Raw genomic sequence first — 16,497 nt, forward strand, 5'->3', positions numbered from 1 at the left:
AACTGCCAACTAAGCCCCCATCCCAACTTGCCCAAATCCTGAGTCTCACCTCCCCCTCACTGACCCACACTGAGTCCCAGGCCTTTCAAATTGTTCCCTAATCATGCTCCCTGCCTCTGAAACCCCTCCACATTCCCAGATCCTGGACCATCCCAGATTTAATCGCTCCATCACTGACGGCCATGCCTTCAGCTGCCTGGATCCTGAGCTCTGGAATTCCCTCCCTACACCTCTCCAAGGTGCTCCTCAAACCTTCCTTCTTGGACGAACCACTTGTCCATTTGTCTCAGTATCTCAAAGAGTCATGAAGCCACAGAGTCAGGGAGCCATGAACTTATAGTCATTGGGTCCCAGGGTCACACAGCACAGAAACGGGCCCATTGGCCCACAACGTCCATGCTGACCATCAGGCACCCATCGACACCAGTCCCATTCCCCAGCACTTGGTCCGTACCTTCTCTGTCTTGGTGACTCAAGTGTTTGTCCAGATCCTTCTCCACTGTTGTGTGAATCTCTGCCTCCACTTCCCACCCCCCCCCCCCCCCCCCCACTCAGGCAGTGTGTACCAGATTCCATAGAACCATAGAACACTACAGCACAGAAAACAGGCCATTCGGCTGTTCTAGTCTGTGCCAAAACTTTATTCCGCTAGTCCCATTTACCTGCACCCAGTTCGTAACCCTCCAGACCTCTCCCGTCCATGTATCTATCCAATTTATTCTTAAAACTTAAGAGTGAGCCCGCATTGACCACATCAGATGGCAGCCCGTTCCACGCTCCCACCACTCTGAGTGAAGAAGTTCCCCCTAATGTTCCCCCTAAACCTTTCCCCTTTCACCCTAAAGCCATCTCCTCTTGTACTTATCTCTCCTAATCTAGGTGGAAAGAGCCTACTCGCATTAACTCTGTCTATGCCCCTCAAAATCTCCCCTCATTCTTCTGCGCTCCAAGGAATAAAGTCCTAACCTGTTCACTCTTTCCCTGTAACTCAACTCCTGAAGACCCGGCAACATTCTACTAAATCTCCTCTGCACTCTTTCAATCTTACTGATATCCTTCCTATAGTTAGGTGACCCCCTCTGAGGGGAAAATCTCCCCCTCATGTCCCCTCTGTCTCCTCACCCTAAACCTGTGCTGTCTGGTCTCAGACACCTTTGTCACAGGGACCTGTTTTCTTCTTCCTTGCCTACCTGTGCCTCTGGCCATTTTTGGATACCTCCTCCTTAGTTTTGGTGTCAAGCCCATGGGATCAGTGATACTGAAGACACAGAAGGAGCACATTTGGCCCATCATGTCCCTGCCAGCCAAAAATGTAACCAGTTACATCTAGTTCTCAACGGTCCCCCCTTCAGGCAGTGAGTTCCAGAACCCCAGCACCCCAGGGGTGAACAAATGTTCCTCACCGCCCCTCCAACACTCCTTGCCAATGAACCTCTCATCCCCCACTTACTGACCTCTCGGTTAAGGGAAATAGGTCCTTCCTGTCCACCCCGTCTCAGTCTCATGCACACCTTCTGCTGAGGCTCCTCTGTTGTAACGGAAGTCCTGTCTAGTTCCAGCAAAGGGAAACGTTAACTCTGTCTGTCCACAGCACTGCCCAACTTTCCAGAGTTCTTATTTCAGATTTCCAGCATCTGCAGCTTTTTTTGATTTCCATGATCAGAGGGCAGAGTGTGCTCACCTCCAGGGCCGACTACCTCGTCCGAGAACTCAATAAATACAATTACAATGGATGGAGCTCAGAATAACCATCACTGGCTCTCCGCACATCGACCGCATGAAAACATTTAATTAGTTATCCCCAGAATAAATCAACCTACAGTGTGAAAGGCCAAGGGCAGACAAGCAGGTTTTTATTTGTGGAATAAATCCTGTTAAGCTGTAAACTCCAAGGAAATTTAGTGTTTAAATTCAAGTCCAGTGATAGAACAAAAACTAAGAATGTGAACAGGTTAAATCTCACCGCCATTACTTGCTTTCCTGCAGCACCTTCATCAAGGTTTCAGGGCGAGGTGTCTGTGGGCAGCACAGTGGCACAGCGGGCAGAGCTGCTGCCTCACAGCCCCAGAGACCCGGGTTCAATCCCGACCTCCGGCGCTGTCAGTGTGGAGTTTACACGTTCTCCCTGCGACCACGGGGGTTTCCCCCAGGTGCTCCGGTTTCCTCCCATATCCCAGAGACGTGCGGGGTTGGTGGGTTAACTGGCTGCCATAAATTGCCCCCAGTCTGTGGGTGAGGGGGAGGAATGACAGCGATATGAGAATGGGTAACGGGGTGGGGGGGGGGGGGGGGGGGGGGCGGGGAGAGGGACAGGGGAGTGGGGAATGGGATTGCTCTGTGAGCTTCCTAGACTCGATGGGCTGAATGGCTTCCCTTGATGTCGTGAGGTATTATGGACCAGATTACTAGTGGGGTGGGTTAGGGAGGAATCAGGGTGACCAGAGTCCCGCACAATGCTCCAGGTGTATTATAAAGAAATGTAGTCTTCCCATTGCTCCCAAAGTGATGGAGTCCTGGGATGGACACTACAGATGTCTGGAGAGAGATTGGGTCAATTGGGCTGAGAATTTAGAAGGAGGTTGGACAAACTTGGGTTGTTTTCTCTGGAGTGTCGGAGGCTGAGGGGAGACCTGATAGAGCTTTATAAAATTATGCGAGGCATGGATAGAGTAGACAGCTGGTATCTTTTCCCCAGGAAAATGTCTAACACCAGAGGGCGTGCATTTAAGGTGAGAGGGGGAAAGTTCAAAGGAGGTGTGTGGGGCAAGTTTTTTACACAGAGAGTGGTGGGCGCCTGGAATGTGCTGCCGGGGTGGGGATGGAGTGTTTAAGAGACTCTTAGACAGACACACGAATATGCAAAGAAGGGAGGGATATGGTCAATGTGTGGGGACGAGGGATTAGATTAATTAGGAGTCATTGGTATAATTAGTTCAGCACAATATTGTAGGCCGAAGGGCCTGGGCTGTACCGCTCTGTGTTCCTGCATCCAGCCTGTCTCAGTACAGCTGAGCTGAGACACAATGGGCCACACTCCCAGTTCTGCATCGGACCTGCCTGGTGACCACAGCATGCTTGTTCCTTCAGTGATAACTGACTTGCTTTCTCCTTCTCCCAGATCTGACAAGCAACCTTTGACCAGAAATGTTAACTTCCCCGTTCACACCCACGGCTGAGTGTTTCCAGAGCCGTGCAATTTTACTTCACTACGGCAGCGCCCAAGGTCAGGATCGAACCCGGGACGCTGGAGCTGCCACAGAGGGACACCCTCTCTTTCCCGGCCGGTCTGGTTCCCGTCCTCGGGCGTTGGGTCTGAGGTTGGCCACGGGCCACTGATGGGAAGCAGACTGGTGCCTGCAGCAGCCTCAGCTCCCACTTGGAGCTCAGCCTTCGCCACCTGCTCCCACCCACAGGCACAATCTGCCGGCCCCTCTTTCACAACCTCTCGCCTGTTCAATGACGGGAAGCTGCAGGCAGGGGTGGTGAAATCAGCTCCAACACTTTGCTGCAGTCTGTCCCAATTTTAGCTCAGGCCTCACCTCCCAGGGAAGGACTTTGTGAAACCTCGGTTACAGAACAGGAAGGCAGAACGCTGATCGAATCTCACAGCACAGGGAGAGGTAATTCGGCCCATTCAGTCCGTGCTGGCCATTTGAAAACGTCCCCTGCTCTCTCCACACAGCTCTGTATATGTCACTTCCACTCAATGACATCATTTACCTTTCCCATGAGAAGAAATGTTGGAACATAGAAGAGTGCTGCACAGGGACAGGCCCTTCTGCCCACCATGTCTGTGCCGACCATGATGCCAATTTAAACTGGTCCCATCTACCTGCATATGGTGCATATCCCTCCATTCCCAGCCTGTTCATGTGTCTGTCTAAATGCCTCTTAAACATTGTTATTGTATCTGCCCCCACCACCTCCAGCCAGCACACCCCAGGCACCCACTGCTCTCTGTGTAAAAAGGTCGAGAGGTTTGAAAGCTTCAAGTTCCTAGGAGTGAACATCACCCTCAGCCTGTCCCGGTCCAACCACGTACTCTACTTCCTCAGGAGGCAAAAGAGATTTGGCATGTCCCATTTGTCCCTCACCAATTTTTATAGATACACCATAGAAAGCATCCTATCCGGATGCACCATGGCTTGGTATGGCAACTGCTCTGCCCAAGACCATAAGAAACTGCAGAGAGTTGTGGACACAGCCCAGTACATCACAGACACCAGCCTCCCCTCCATGGACTCTGTCTACACTTCTCACTGCCTCGGTAAAGCAGCCGGCATAGTCAAAGGCCCCACCCACCCCAGACATTCTCTCCTCTCCCCCCTCCCATCGGGCAGAAGATACAAAAGCCTGAAAGCACGTACCACCAGGCTCAAGGACAGCGTCTATCCCGCTGTTATAAGAATATTGAATTAAGATTGTCTCCTGACCTCACAATCTACCTTGTTATGGCCTTGCACCTTATTGCCTGCCTACACTGCACTTTCCCTGTAACTGTAACACTTTATTCTGCATTCTGGTATTGTTTTACCCTGCACTACCTCAATGCACTGATGTGATGAAATGATCTGTAAGAACAGTATGCAAGACAAGTTTTCATTGTATTTTGGTACACGTGACAATAATAAACCAATTTATTTACCAATTTACTTTCCCCCTCTCACCTTAAACCCATGCCCTCCAGTATTTGACATTTGTAACCTGGGAAATAGACCCTGACTGTCTACCCCGTCTCTGCCTCTCATCATTTTATAAACCTCTATCATGTCTCCCCTCAGCCTCTGTCGCTCCAGAGAAAACAACCCAAGTTTGTCCAACCTCCAGTGAAAAGTGGCAAAGACTTACGTTTAAATGTTGCTGAACATGGGGAATATCTAAAGAAAGCAAATCACTTCTGTCTTGAACACAACAGGCTTCATATAAGGTACTGGCTGGATCACTCATCTCTGGGCAATGCAGCTCATCGACTGTGCCAAGGCGGTGCCTTCTGGAACATGTGCTAAGATATTCACTTATAGGATCTGGGCATCACTGGCCATGCCAGCATTTATTGCCTATCCCTAATTGCCCATTGAGAAGGTGGGGGTGAGCTCCCTCCGTGACCCACTGCGTCCTTCTGGTGAAGGAGCTCCCACGGTGCTGGTGGGGAGGGAGTTCCAGGTTTCGGACCCAGTGACGGTGAAGGAACAGCGAGATATTTCCCAGTCAGGGTGGGGTATGACTGGGAGGGGAACCTGCGGGTGGTGGTGGTCCCCTGCATCCACTGCCCTTGTCCTTGGTGGGAGAGGGGGTGGGTTTGGGAGGTGCTGTCGGAGTGGCCTGGGTGAGTAACTGCAGTGCGTGTGTAGACGGTGCACACTGGGGTGCGTGTGTAGACGGTGCACACAGCAGCCACTGTGCGCTGGTGGTGGAGGGAGGGGGTGTGTAGGGGGGTGGACGGGGTGCCCATCGAGCGGATAGTGTCGAGCTTCCTGAGCAAAGTGGAGCGCGTTCCGTCACACTCTGGACTCTTGCCCTGCCGATGGTGGACATGTCCTGGGCTGTCAGGAGGTGAGTCACTCCCCACAGGATGCCCAATCTCGGAGCTGCCGTGTCAACCCCAGGGGTCGGTCGGCGTATACGGTGCAGGCACAAAACAAGGACTCACCATAGCCAATGACCCCGATCACGGCGAAGATGACAAACCAGAAGAGGATGCCGGCAGTGAACCGCAGCAGGAGGATGAACAACAAGCTCACCACCATGGTGATGACCAGGCCGCTGGAGACAAAGACAAGCATGTGAGCAGCTGGGCGCCCAGCACACGCTCGCCACGCACAGACACCGCGGAGAGAACGCTTCACGCAAACACACCCGTCCGCCCCTGCACAGTGCACTCCCTGAAACAGTCCTGTGGTCGCGAGAAGCAAGTCCCCCCTCCCCCCCGAGCACCGATCACTGAGGGGGCACAGCAGCCGGATGGGCTGGGAATAGAGCGGTGGGGCTGGAAACACAACCCCAGGAAAATTCTGACAGTGCGGCACTGCCTCAGTACTGCCCCTCCCTCAGTGTTACCCTTCCTCAGTACCACCCCTCCCACAGTGTTACCCTCCCTCAGTACTGCCCCCCCACAGTGGGACCCTCCCTCAGTACTGCCCCTTTTTTTTAATAATAAACATTTATTCACTAAAAGCACTACAAAAGACAACCAGTGTCAATACACGACATCTAATACAGAAAAGAAGAAACTACGCAACGACGTACTACGGTAGAGAATGCAAACTAATACTAACGAAACGCACACGCGACGCTACACCCATTAATGCGACACACGACACTTCAAATAAGAATCGCGTTCGTACCGTCCACGACACACGCGATCCCCTGAGGGGCCCACCGAGCGCGGAACTCGGCTAGGGTGCCCGTAGAGACCGCGTGCTCCCTCTCTAAACGCACCCGTGCGTGCACGTAAGCGCGGAAGACGGGCAGGCAGGCCGACCTGCCGGTACCCTCGGCCGCCCGCCGCCGCATCCCGTGGATGGCCAGCTTGGCCAGGCTCAGCAGGAGACCCGCCAGGAGATCCTCTGTGCACCCCTCCCCGCGCCGCACTGGGTGCCCGTAAACCATCAGCGCCGGGCTGAAGTGCAACCAGAACTTCAGCAGCAGCCCCCGCAGATACTCAAAGAGGGGCTGCAACCTCTCGCACTCTCAGTACTGCCCCTCCCTCAGTGTTACCCTCCCTCAGTACTGCCCCTCCCACAGTGGGACACTGCCCCTCCATGAGTACTCCACTGGAATTCTTCCGGCATCTCTGGAGCGGAGGTTGGACTTCGGATCCCCCAGCCCTATTGGATTTATTGCTCCTGAATCCTGGGCCAGTGGCTGATTCCCCTGTCCTGCAGTGACGCTGGAATGTGCTGACCTCTCCACTCACATTAGAATCCAGTACCAAGAGTTGGTGTAGTCTTCAAATATCTTCATCCCAACTTCCCGAGCATCAAGGACGTAATTTATTCCCCTGCAATAGATGGAAGGCAGGTTAGATCCGGCACTCATCACCGGGACAAACACTTTGCAAGGTAGCGTGGTCAGCTCGGAGTGAGAGGCGTGGGTTAATAAGGTCCATGTAGAAAGCAGGGCATTAGAAGTGGCTGTAGCAAGATTACGTTGCAGTCAACCTCAGACAGCAGCAGCGTACAGACCCTCGACTCCTCCCTCTCACCAAGCTGAGTATTTTGCTGTATTTTCTGTCAGAATCAGAATTGGCACTGCCTCAGTACCGCCCCTGCCTCAGTACCACCCGTCCCTCAGTACCGCCCCTCCCTCAGTACCGCCCCACCCACAGTACCGCCCTTCCCTCAGTACCGCCCCTGCCTCAGTACCGTCCCTCCCACAGAATCGCCCCTCCCTCAGTACTGCCACTCCCTCAGTACCGCCCTTCCCTCAGTACTGCCCCTCCCTCAGTACTGCCCCTCCCACAGTGACCCTCCCTCAGTACTGTCCCTCCCTCAGTACTGCCCCTCCCTCAGTACTGCCCCTCCCTCAGTACCACCCCTCCTACAGTAATGCCCCTTGAAAGAGAAAGGAGAAGATCATCCCTACAATGGATCACAGCTATCAGGGCCCTTTGCCAGCAGCCATGGCTGTGATTGTGCAGCCAATGGGCCAATGAGTTTGTGCCAAGCAAGATCCCATCAAATGCAACCTTGCAGTGATCAGAGAACTACCCTCAGGACCAAAGACCTCCTGCCTTTCTCTGCCCTGGGACCCCACAGTGCATCCGCGAGTGATGCTCCTGAACCCCAGCGCTGCTGTGATCTCTGGTGTGGGGAAAGCTGAACCGTCACTGACACAGATTAGTTGTTAAGCGATTCCTGCCTCCCCCGGGACACACTGCAAAGGGGTGATGCAGGGGTTAGTTCAAGAGTTCCTACATCTACAAGGGCAGCCACTCAGTTGGAAAATGAGGTTAACATTGCTGCATCTGTGAAGAACTTTGAAATACTCTGGCTACAGAAAAGCGCACCTTTCCTCCCCGCCCCCCTCCCATGTGCTCTCCCCACATCCCTGCACACTTCCCCTTTCCCAGTCGTTTTCCAATTCTCTCTGCAACGACACGTCATGTCCTACAAACTTGAGGGAGTTTTCTGAGGAGGTAGGTTGGTGAGGGCAGGGCAGTGGGTGCTTGCAGACGACGCAAAGATCGGTGGAGCTGTGGACAGTGAGGAAAGTCATCAAAGGATCCAGTGGGATATGGATCAGCTGCAAGTGTGGGCAGAGAAACGGCAGATGCAGTTTAATCCGGACAAGTGTGAGGTGCTGCACTTCGGGAGGTCAAATGTATGGGAAAGTACAAAGTAAATGTCAGGATCCTGCACTGATGTATAGAAGGAACTTGGGGTGCAAGTCAATAGCTCCCTGAAATTGGCCACACAAGTAGACAGGGTGGTAAAGAAGGCGCACGGCATGCTTGCCTTCATCGGACAGGGAATTGAATGGAAGTCAGGAAGTCATGTTGTAGCTTATAAAACTTTGGTGAGGCCACACTTGAAGTGTTGTGTGCAGTTCTGGTCACCCCGTTACAGGAAGGATGAGGAGACTTTGGAAAGGGTGCAGAAGAGGTTCACCAGGATGCTGCCTGGATTGGAGAGTATTAGCTACAAGTAGAGGTTGGACAAACTTGGGTTGCTCTCTCTGGAGCGTCGGAGGCTGAGGGTAGACCTGACAGAAATGTACATGATGATGAGAGGCAGAGACAGAGTAGACGGTCAGAGTCTTTCCCCGGAGTGGAAATGTCAAATACAAGAGGACATGCATTTAAGGTCGGGGGGAAAGTTTAAAGATGTGCAGGGCACAGAGTGGTGGGTATCTGGGGGTGGGGGTGGAGGCAGATAGGAGACGGACATTTATGAGGCATTTACACAGACACATGAACATGAATTTAATTTATGTTTAATTTATGTTTTTCTTGTGAATGCTGCTTATCTGATGCCCTGCGCCTGTGATGCTGCTGTAGGTAAGTTTTTCATTGCACCCGTGCACACGTGGACGTGCATCTGACAATAAACTCGACGCTGACATGTAGGGGATGGAGGGATGTAGACCACGTGCAGGCAGATGGGATTAGTTTGGATGGGCATCTTGGTGAGATCACAGCTGATCCACCTCAGCAGTTGTGAAGGTGGTGATTCACCTCAGCACCAGTTCCCTCCTCTGTTCCTATATTCCTCGACATCCAGAAATCCATCAATCTGTTGTGAACATACTCAGTGACTGAGGATCCACAGCTCTCCGGGTTAGAGAATTCCAAAGATTCACCACCCTGTGAGTGAAGCAATAAGTCTCAGCTCTGTCCTGAAGGCCAGTCCCTCAGTTGAGACTCTGACCTGGTTCAAGCCAGGGGCAACATTGTCCCTTCGGCCAACCTGTCAGTGCAGTAAGAATTTTGAGCATTTCGATGGCTCACCTCTCATTCTTCCAAAATGAACGGACTACAGGCTCTGCTCTGCATTCCACTGCTCCCACATTCCTCTGTCCACGTTCTCTCTCTCTGACTGCTCCCATTCACTCAGTGACCAGATCACCTTGTTTACAGCTTATCCCCATGGTCACCCCAGTTCTACCCCATCACAGACATCCCCCTCTCCCACTCTCCCTGCAGCTTAACGAGCTTCTCTTGTCTCCTTCCCAGTTCTGAAGAAGGGTCTCTGATCTGAAACGTTGATTCCGTTACTCTTCCCACAGATGCTGCCTGACCTGCTGAGTGTTTCCAGCATTTTCTCTTTTTATTTTAGATTGAAGTCCCAGTCAGCTTCACCTCTCCACATACAACAAACCATCCAGCCCAAGAGTCAGTGTGGTGAACTTTTGTCACACTCCCTCTGTCACAAGATGACCCTTCCTTAGACACAGGTCGGACCTGTGCACAATGCTCTAGACGTGGTCTCACCAGCACCATCTACTCTTGTACTCGAACCCTCTCGCAATGAAGTCCAACTTACATAATATTGGCCTTCCTAGTTTTTTGCTGTACAAGGTGAGCAAGTACACCCAGATCTCTGAACAACACCGTCTGATCTCCCAACATTTAAAAAACAATCTGCCTGTTCAATTTTTGTAACCAAAGTGGACGAGTTTGCAACTTTCCAGGTGGAATTCCATCTGCCATGTCCTTGCCCATTCACTTGGCCGTTCATATCCCCCTGAAGCTCCTCTCCATCCATCTCACTGTCCATGTTGCCACCTGACTTCGTATCATCAGAAAACTTGGATATATAATGCTTGATGCCCTCCCTAATATCGATCGTGAACAGCTTGGATCCCCACACTGCGGCACCTTCAGACTGGATGCAACCCCCGAGCTGGGGTCTAACCCACTTGGTTATAGAACAGAAGTTTCTGGCTTTTCCACTAGAGTCCCAAACGCCTTCTGTGACCTGCTCAATAGCCCCCTCCTGCTGAGTCCTCCCTCACTGAGCCCTCCTTAAAATTCTGCCCTGGAAATGACAGTAAGCACTGCTCCAGCCAAGAGGGGTCACGGATGTGTGTTGTTGGATGCCCACCAAACATCTGCTTCATCCTGTAACTGGACAAGACCTGTTTCTGATGGATGGCAACTCAGTGGTCACGTGAGGATGATCAGATGGGCCCAGAATCATCAATCATAAAATTGATCCTTTCTCAATGTGTTCATGGGATTTCTTTCCTGTGGACAATTAATAAAGCAGTCAGGCCGCAGGCGACTGAATCATCTGGGTCAGTGCCAACTGAAGTCTCTAAACAACACTGGCTGTTTATTTTGGCTTGGAAAACGTGTGGTTTTATCGATCTGTGTTGCATCGACTGTGAACAACCACATCTCAGTGACATCCCCTGTGGTGACGGCTCAGATCAGTCCCGACCCTGTCCCTCCCTGCTACCCTCTGAGGACAGTCCCAGGAGGTGGCCATTCTCCCCCTCAACCCTGTCCTACCACCGAGTAAATCCTCCACCTAAGCAGAGGTGTCTAAACCCAGAGGGTATCGACTTAGGGGAAGGGGTACAAGGTTACAAGCTGTGTGACTCTGTGACAATCTGTAGTCAATCACTGACAACCATCAACAGTCCAGTAACCAATAGTACAGACAATTCAGCCCCTCGATGTGGTGACCAGACCCCCCCCCCACTCCTTCTCTCCACCACCCTCTGACCATGGGTAACTCCCATCAAAACAACCTCTGCTTTCCAAGCCCTGCCAGTTCCCATACCCACTGCTCTCTGGGTCTGGTTTCTCATGGATTTATTAGTCTCCATCTCACACCTGTACTCAACCATCCTTCTCCCATCACCTGATTGAACCCCGGAATAATCCCAAAGCCCTGAGCTCTCCCCTCAGCCTCAATTTCTCAAGAGAAAAGACCTCGATCCTGTGTAATCCTTCATGACAGTCACAACATCACGGTCTAATCCTTGTATCTTCAGCTGCTCCATCAAGAACCTTCCTTCCATCACAGGGAATGTTCACTGATGATTGCACAGTGTTCTATTCCATTTCCAACTCTTCAGTGAATGAAGCAGTCCGTGCCTGCAAGCTTCAGGCCTGGACATCCAGGCACGGACTGATAAGTGGCAGGTACCATTCATGCTACGGCGAGTACCAGCCAATGCCCAGCTCCGACCTGAGGGAGTCTAACCACCTCCTTGACATTCAATGGCTTTACCATTTCTGTCGCACCAGAAACTCAACCAGCACACAAGTACCATGGCTACAAAAGCAGGTCAGAGGGTGGGGATCCTGCGGAGTGACTGACACCCCAAGGCCTTTCCCCCATCTACAAGACACAAGTCAGGAGTGTGCTGGAACACTCTCCACCTGCCTGGGTGAGTCCAGCTCCAACAGCTCTCAAGAAAGTCAACACCATCGAGGCCAAAGCAGCCACTTGATCCGCAGTCCATCCACCCCCCTACACACTCCCTCCCCCCTCCATCACTGGTGAACTTTGTAGTCAGTGTTCACCGTCTACAAAACACACTGCAGTTACTTGCCCAGGCTACTCCAACAGCACCTCCCAAACCCGCGAACTCTATCGCCAAGGACAAAGGCAGCAGGTGCAGGGAACAGTACTGCTTGAAGGTTCCCTGCTGACTTGGAAGTATATCTACGATCCTGGGTCGAAATCCTGGGACACCCTCCCCAACAACCTTCACCAGAAGGAGTGTGGTGGTTCAAGAAGGTGGTTCACCCCCACCTTCTGAAGGGGCAGTTAGGGACAGGCAATAAATGCTGGCATTGGCAGTGAGGCCCAGATCCAGAAAAATTAGAAAAAGGTTCAATTTTCTCCAGTAGCTTATCTTATATGTAAAATGACCGGAACTGTGCACGGTGCTCCTGGTGTGATATGGAGACTGGAACTGTGCACGGTGTTCCCAGTGTGATATGGAGACCGGAACTGTGCACGGTGCTCCCAGTGTGATATGGAGACCGGAACTGTGCACGGTGCTCCCAGTGTGATATGGAGACTGGAACTGTGCACGGTGCTCCCGGTGTGATATGGAGACTGGAACTGTGCACGGTGTTCCCAGTGTGATATGGAGACCGGAACTGTGCACGATTGGTCCTGGTGTACACAAATTCCAGTGTCCATTTTTACATAAACAATGAGGAACCACTGTGGAAGACGCAATGAATGACTCTCAAGGATCAGGCCATGAGTGAGATGATATCATGAGAAAGGATTTCAGTGTCCGGGGCTGGGGAAGGAGAAGGCTGAGGGATGGGCTCTAGGTTAATGAAGAGGGTTACCAGGGAGACATGGGAAACCTTTCTCCAACAGGGTCTCCCTGCAGGACTCTCTGAGCTCAGTTCTTAAATATGTTTGACCTTGTTAAGTTACGTTGATGCTTTAGTGAACCTTCCTGTGGTCCCACCAAACCCTTTTTACATTCCAGCTGAGCTGTACAGCTAACAGACAGGGCAGCCAAAGAGGTCATGCAGGTTTAGCGCACATCAGCTCATTCCAAACTCAAAAGTTATGCCAACACCTCTTGGATCCGTGCCGGATCAGATTCACTTTGCTGTAAATTTAAAAACAAAGACTGTTTGTTACCAGACAAAACAAATCGCCCGTTGCAAAAGTGCCAAGGTTAAAATCTGTCAACAGAAATTGATTAAACATGACCTGACCATAAACAGCTGGCTTTGGTTGTGCAGTGATTGAGATGCTCGACTGGTATCCAGAGGCTGAGAATATTGATCCACAAGCTCATTGATCCATTGAGACATGAATTCAAATCCCACTGTGGCAGTTAGTTAAATAAATTACTTGTAACAGTTACTTAACATGCCAGGGTTGGAAAAGAGCCATCTGGGTCACAGACTCCTTCAGGGGAGGAACTCTGCTGCCCTCGTCCACTCTGTCTGGGTCTGACTACAGACTCTCACCACTCCTCTTGCCTTTTAACTGCCTTCGAGTGGCAAATAGGGGGTTGGTAATAAATGCTTGTCTTACCTGTGATGTTCGCTTCCCAGGAACATATAAACAAACACATTCAAAGAAGGAAAAAAGACCAGGAGTAATATCAAAAATGAGTTTTTTGGTTAAAGTCATTCCTGCCAATGTTCATACACCAAACAAGTCTGTGGGGAGGAGGAGCCCGCTGCATCAGGGCGAACATTTGTCATTCACGACTCAATTGTTAATGTTATATCCCTGCCGTTAATCTGAGTGTCCAGTCTCAGAATAAAAATTAGTGATTAAACGCGTCTCATTGTAATCACACCCTCCTGCCAGTGGAGGCAGTGTAGAGGGGCAGGTGATAGGTGGAATACAGAAAGGATGCATACGGTGAGTGGAGGGACAACTACTGTAATTACTTTAATACATTTTCAATGAGGCATTTGATCGATAAATGCCCTGAACTCCCATGAAAAGTTCATCAGGTTCATGTTTTGGAATGTTACACAACTTGACCAGAAAATATGAGGAGATTCTAACTCAACTCAACATCTGGATGAGGTTACTCCAGCACACCGCTCTGCCCTTTCTGAGGAAATATATGCGGATAAATTATTCTTTCTCCCTCCGCTGTCTGAGACACCAATTACACAGTTAATGACACATCTTCCACTCAGGATTAATGGAAACACTGGGTTACTAACCACTCACCACCAGATAACTAGCACAACATAACATGCTGACCAATTAGAACCAGTAGTGGCTCATTATGCAGTATGATTCCTGCATTACTGGCCTGAAGCACACACTTTAATAATAACTAGAAATTCCATGGATTCACTGGGTTCAAATGCACTGCAGTTACTCTCCCAGGCCACTCCGACAGCACCTCACAAACCTGACACCTCTCCACCCAGAAGGACAAAGTCAGTGGGCACAGGGGAACACCACCAGTCACCACCAATTCCCCTCCAGTCACACCCCACCCTGACTGGGAAATATATCACCGTCCCTTCACTGTCACTGGGTCTCAACCCTGGAACTCCCTCCCCACCAGCACCGCGGGGGCTCCTTCACCAGAAGGACTGCAGCGGTTCCTGAAGGCAGCTCACCCCCACCTTGTTGCAGGGCAGTGAGGGATGGGCAGTGAATGCTGGCCTGGCCTCTATGACTGAGAGGAAACAATGCAGAATTCGAAATCAGTGACTCTCAACAGGACTCGGAATAAAACAGTGGATCTAGAACTGGTTTCAGCACAGAGTTAACTCAGCAGGACCTTCATTAGCCTGGAGGTGACGAATATTTAGTGTTGCCCTGGGACCTTCCAGCCACAGGCCCGAGACTGGAGAGGCCCAGTGACCAGGCCTCATCACCATGGTTTCAGGTTGATTCATTGCCAGGAGGCCTGAGAAAGCTGCTGCTGGGTCAGGAAGTAAGTGGTGGGACATGGGTCATGTCCCAGTCCCGAGGACAACCGGCAGCAGGACGAGCACACTCCAGGATTGACTTTACAGGGAACCTCACACTCCGAGGGCCCACTTCCTCACACAGCAAGGCACCATGGCTATGGGAGGGGAAGTACCAGCGATTCCTGGAATGGGCAGGCTGTCCATGGGGAATGATTGGACAGGCCTGGCTTGTATCCCTCTGGAGCTTGGAACAGCGAGAGAGGAAACAGACAAAATGCTGAGCGGTCTCAAAAGGATGGATTTGGAGAGGATGTTTCCTCTCGTGGGAGAATCTTGCACTTGGGCTTTACTGTTTAAACATAAAGGCCTGTTCGTTTAAGGCAGATGGGGTAAAAATATTTCTCAGAGGATCATGAATTATGGTCAGACTCCCAGGATAGGGGAGTCTAAAACTAGGGGGCACAGGTTCAAGGTGAGAGGGGAGAGATTTAAAGGGGATCTGAGGGGCAGGTTTTTCACCCAAAGGGTGGTGGGGTGTGGAACGAGCTGCCAGAGGAAGTGGTTAAGGTGGGTACAGTTACAATGTCTAAATGACATTTGGACAGGTACATGGATGGGCACGGTGTACAGGGATGTGGGCCAAACACAGGCAAACGAGACGAGCTCAGGCAGGCACCTTGGCCGGCATGGACAAGTTGGGCCGAAGAGCCTGTTTTGTGCTGTCTGACTCTGTGACTCAATAATCTTTGGAACTTTCTTCATCAAACTGGAGAGTTAGTCCGACGGGGGTCCGTAGTGACCTGTGAACTTACACACAGGCTGTTCTGTAAGGGGGTTAGATGACAAGAGGACTTCATACAGGGTCGTCAGTTCATGACATCCCATCCCTCAGGAGGAAGCCACTCAGCCCATCGAACCTGTACCAGCTCCCATCAGCCTCACATCCCGCTGCTTTGCCCAACACCTGGATATCTTGCTTCCCTTGGCACCCAATCCCGTTTGCAAGTCTCAGAGGAATCCGCTCCTCTTGAGCAGCGGGTCCCAGATCCCAGCAACTCTCTGCAGGAATGTTCTCCTGCTCTCTCCTCTGGCTCCTCGGCCCATCCCTTCGCCATGTTTCCTCTGGTCAGCACCCTCCTGCCACAGAAGATGATTTGCCTGATGCTACATCGAGTACCTTCACCAAACCTCCTCACAACCCCCTCCCAGTCTGTGCAGGAACCCTTCGGGAGCCAGGAGCTCAAAGCCAGGCGGAGACTTACTTGGCTGCATCCCTGAGATCTGTCACATTCCGTGTCTTCCCGTGGCCGTCTCGGAAGGTGGTTTTGTTGGCCACTGTCAGGATCCCGTTCTTGGTGGTGAAGTCAGGGAAACATCGACGGAGAACTGTGGGAGAGAGGGAGAGAGAGAGAGGGAGAGAGACAGGTCATGGAGAGACGGATGGAGATCCTTCATCCAAGGCCCACCCCTCCCCTCAACAGCCCGGTCACAGCAAGGACACAGGCCATTTGGCCCCTCTGCTCTGTGCTAGCGTCCCTGCTCCCCTCACCCTCCATACCCCAAACTATAGCTATAAGGAGAGGTTGGACAACCTTGGGTTGTTTTCTCTGGAGCAGCGTAGGCTGAGGGAGACCTGTGAGAGGTTGATAAAATTATGAGAGGCATAGACAGGG

At 51.6% G+C, this 16,497-nt stretch overlaps 1 protein-coding gene across 10 annotated transcripts in view; it reads right to left on the reverse strand.

Annotated features, from left to right (window-relative positions):
* The window catches only part of slc44a5b (solute carrier family 44 member 5b), a 135,374-nt gene that overhangs the window by 26,904 nt on the left and 91,973 nt on the right, over nt 1–16,497 (reverse strand). For 6 of the 10 annotated variants that reach the window (XM_052011895.1, XM_052011894.1, XM_052011890.1 and 3 more), the window contains exons 8-11: nt 16,087–16,210; nt 13,003–13,035; nt 6,917–7,000; nt 5,651–5,763 (exon numbers count right to left, since the gene is read on the reverse strand). In XM_052011895.1, coding sequence (XP_051867855.1) covers nt 5,651–5,763; nt 6,917–7,000; nt 13,003–13,035; nt 16,087–16,210 — 354 coding nt within the window. The remainder of the gene's footprint in view (nt 1–5,650; nt 5,764–6,916; nt 7,001–13,002; nt 13,036–16,086; nt 16,211–16,497) is intronic. The other 4 variants (XM_052011898.1, XM_052011897.1, XM_052011899.1 and 1 more) reach the window with 1 other exon arrangement.

This window comes from Pristis pectinata, chromosome 3, assembly GCF_009764475.1.
Source record: "Pristis pectinata isolate sPriPec2 chromosome 3, sPriPec2.1.pri, whole genome shotgun sequence".
In the NCBI taxonomy this organism is placed as follows: domain Eukaryota; kingdom Metazoa; phylum Chordata; class Chondrichthyes; order Rhinopristiformes; family Pristidae; genus Pristis; species Pristis pectinata.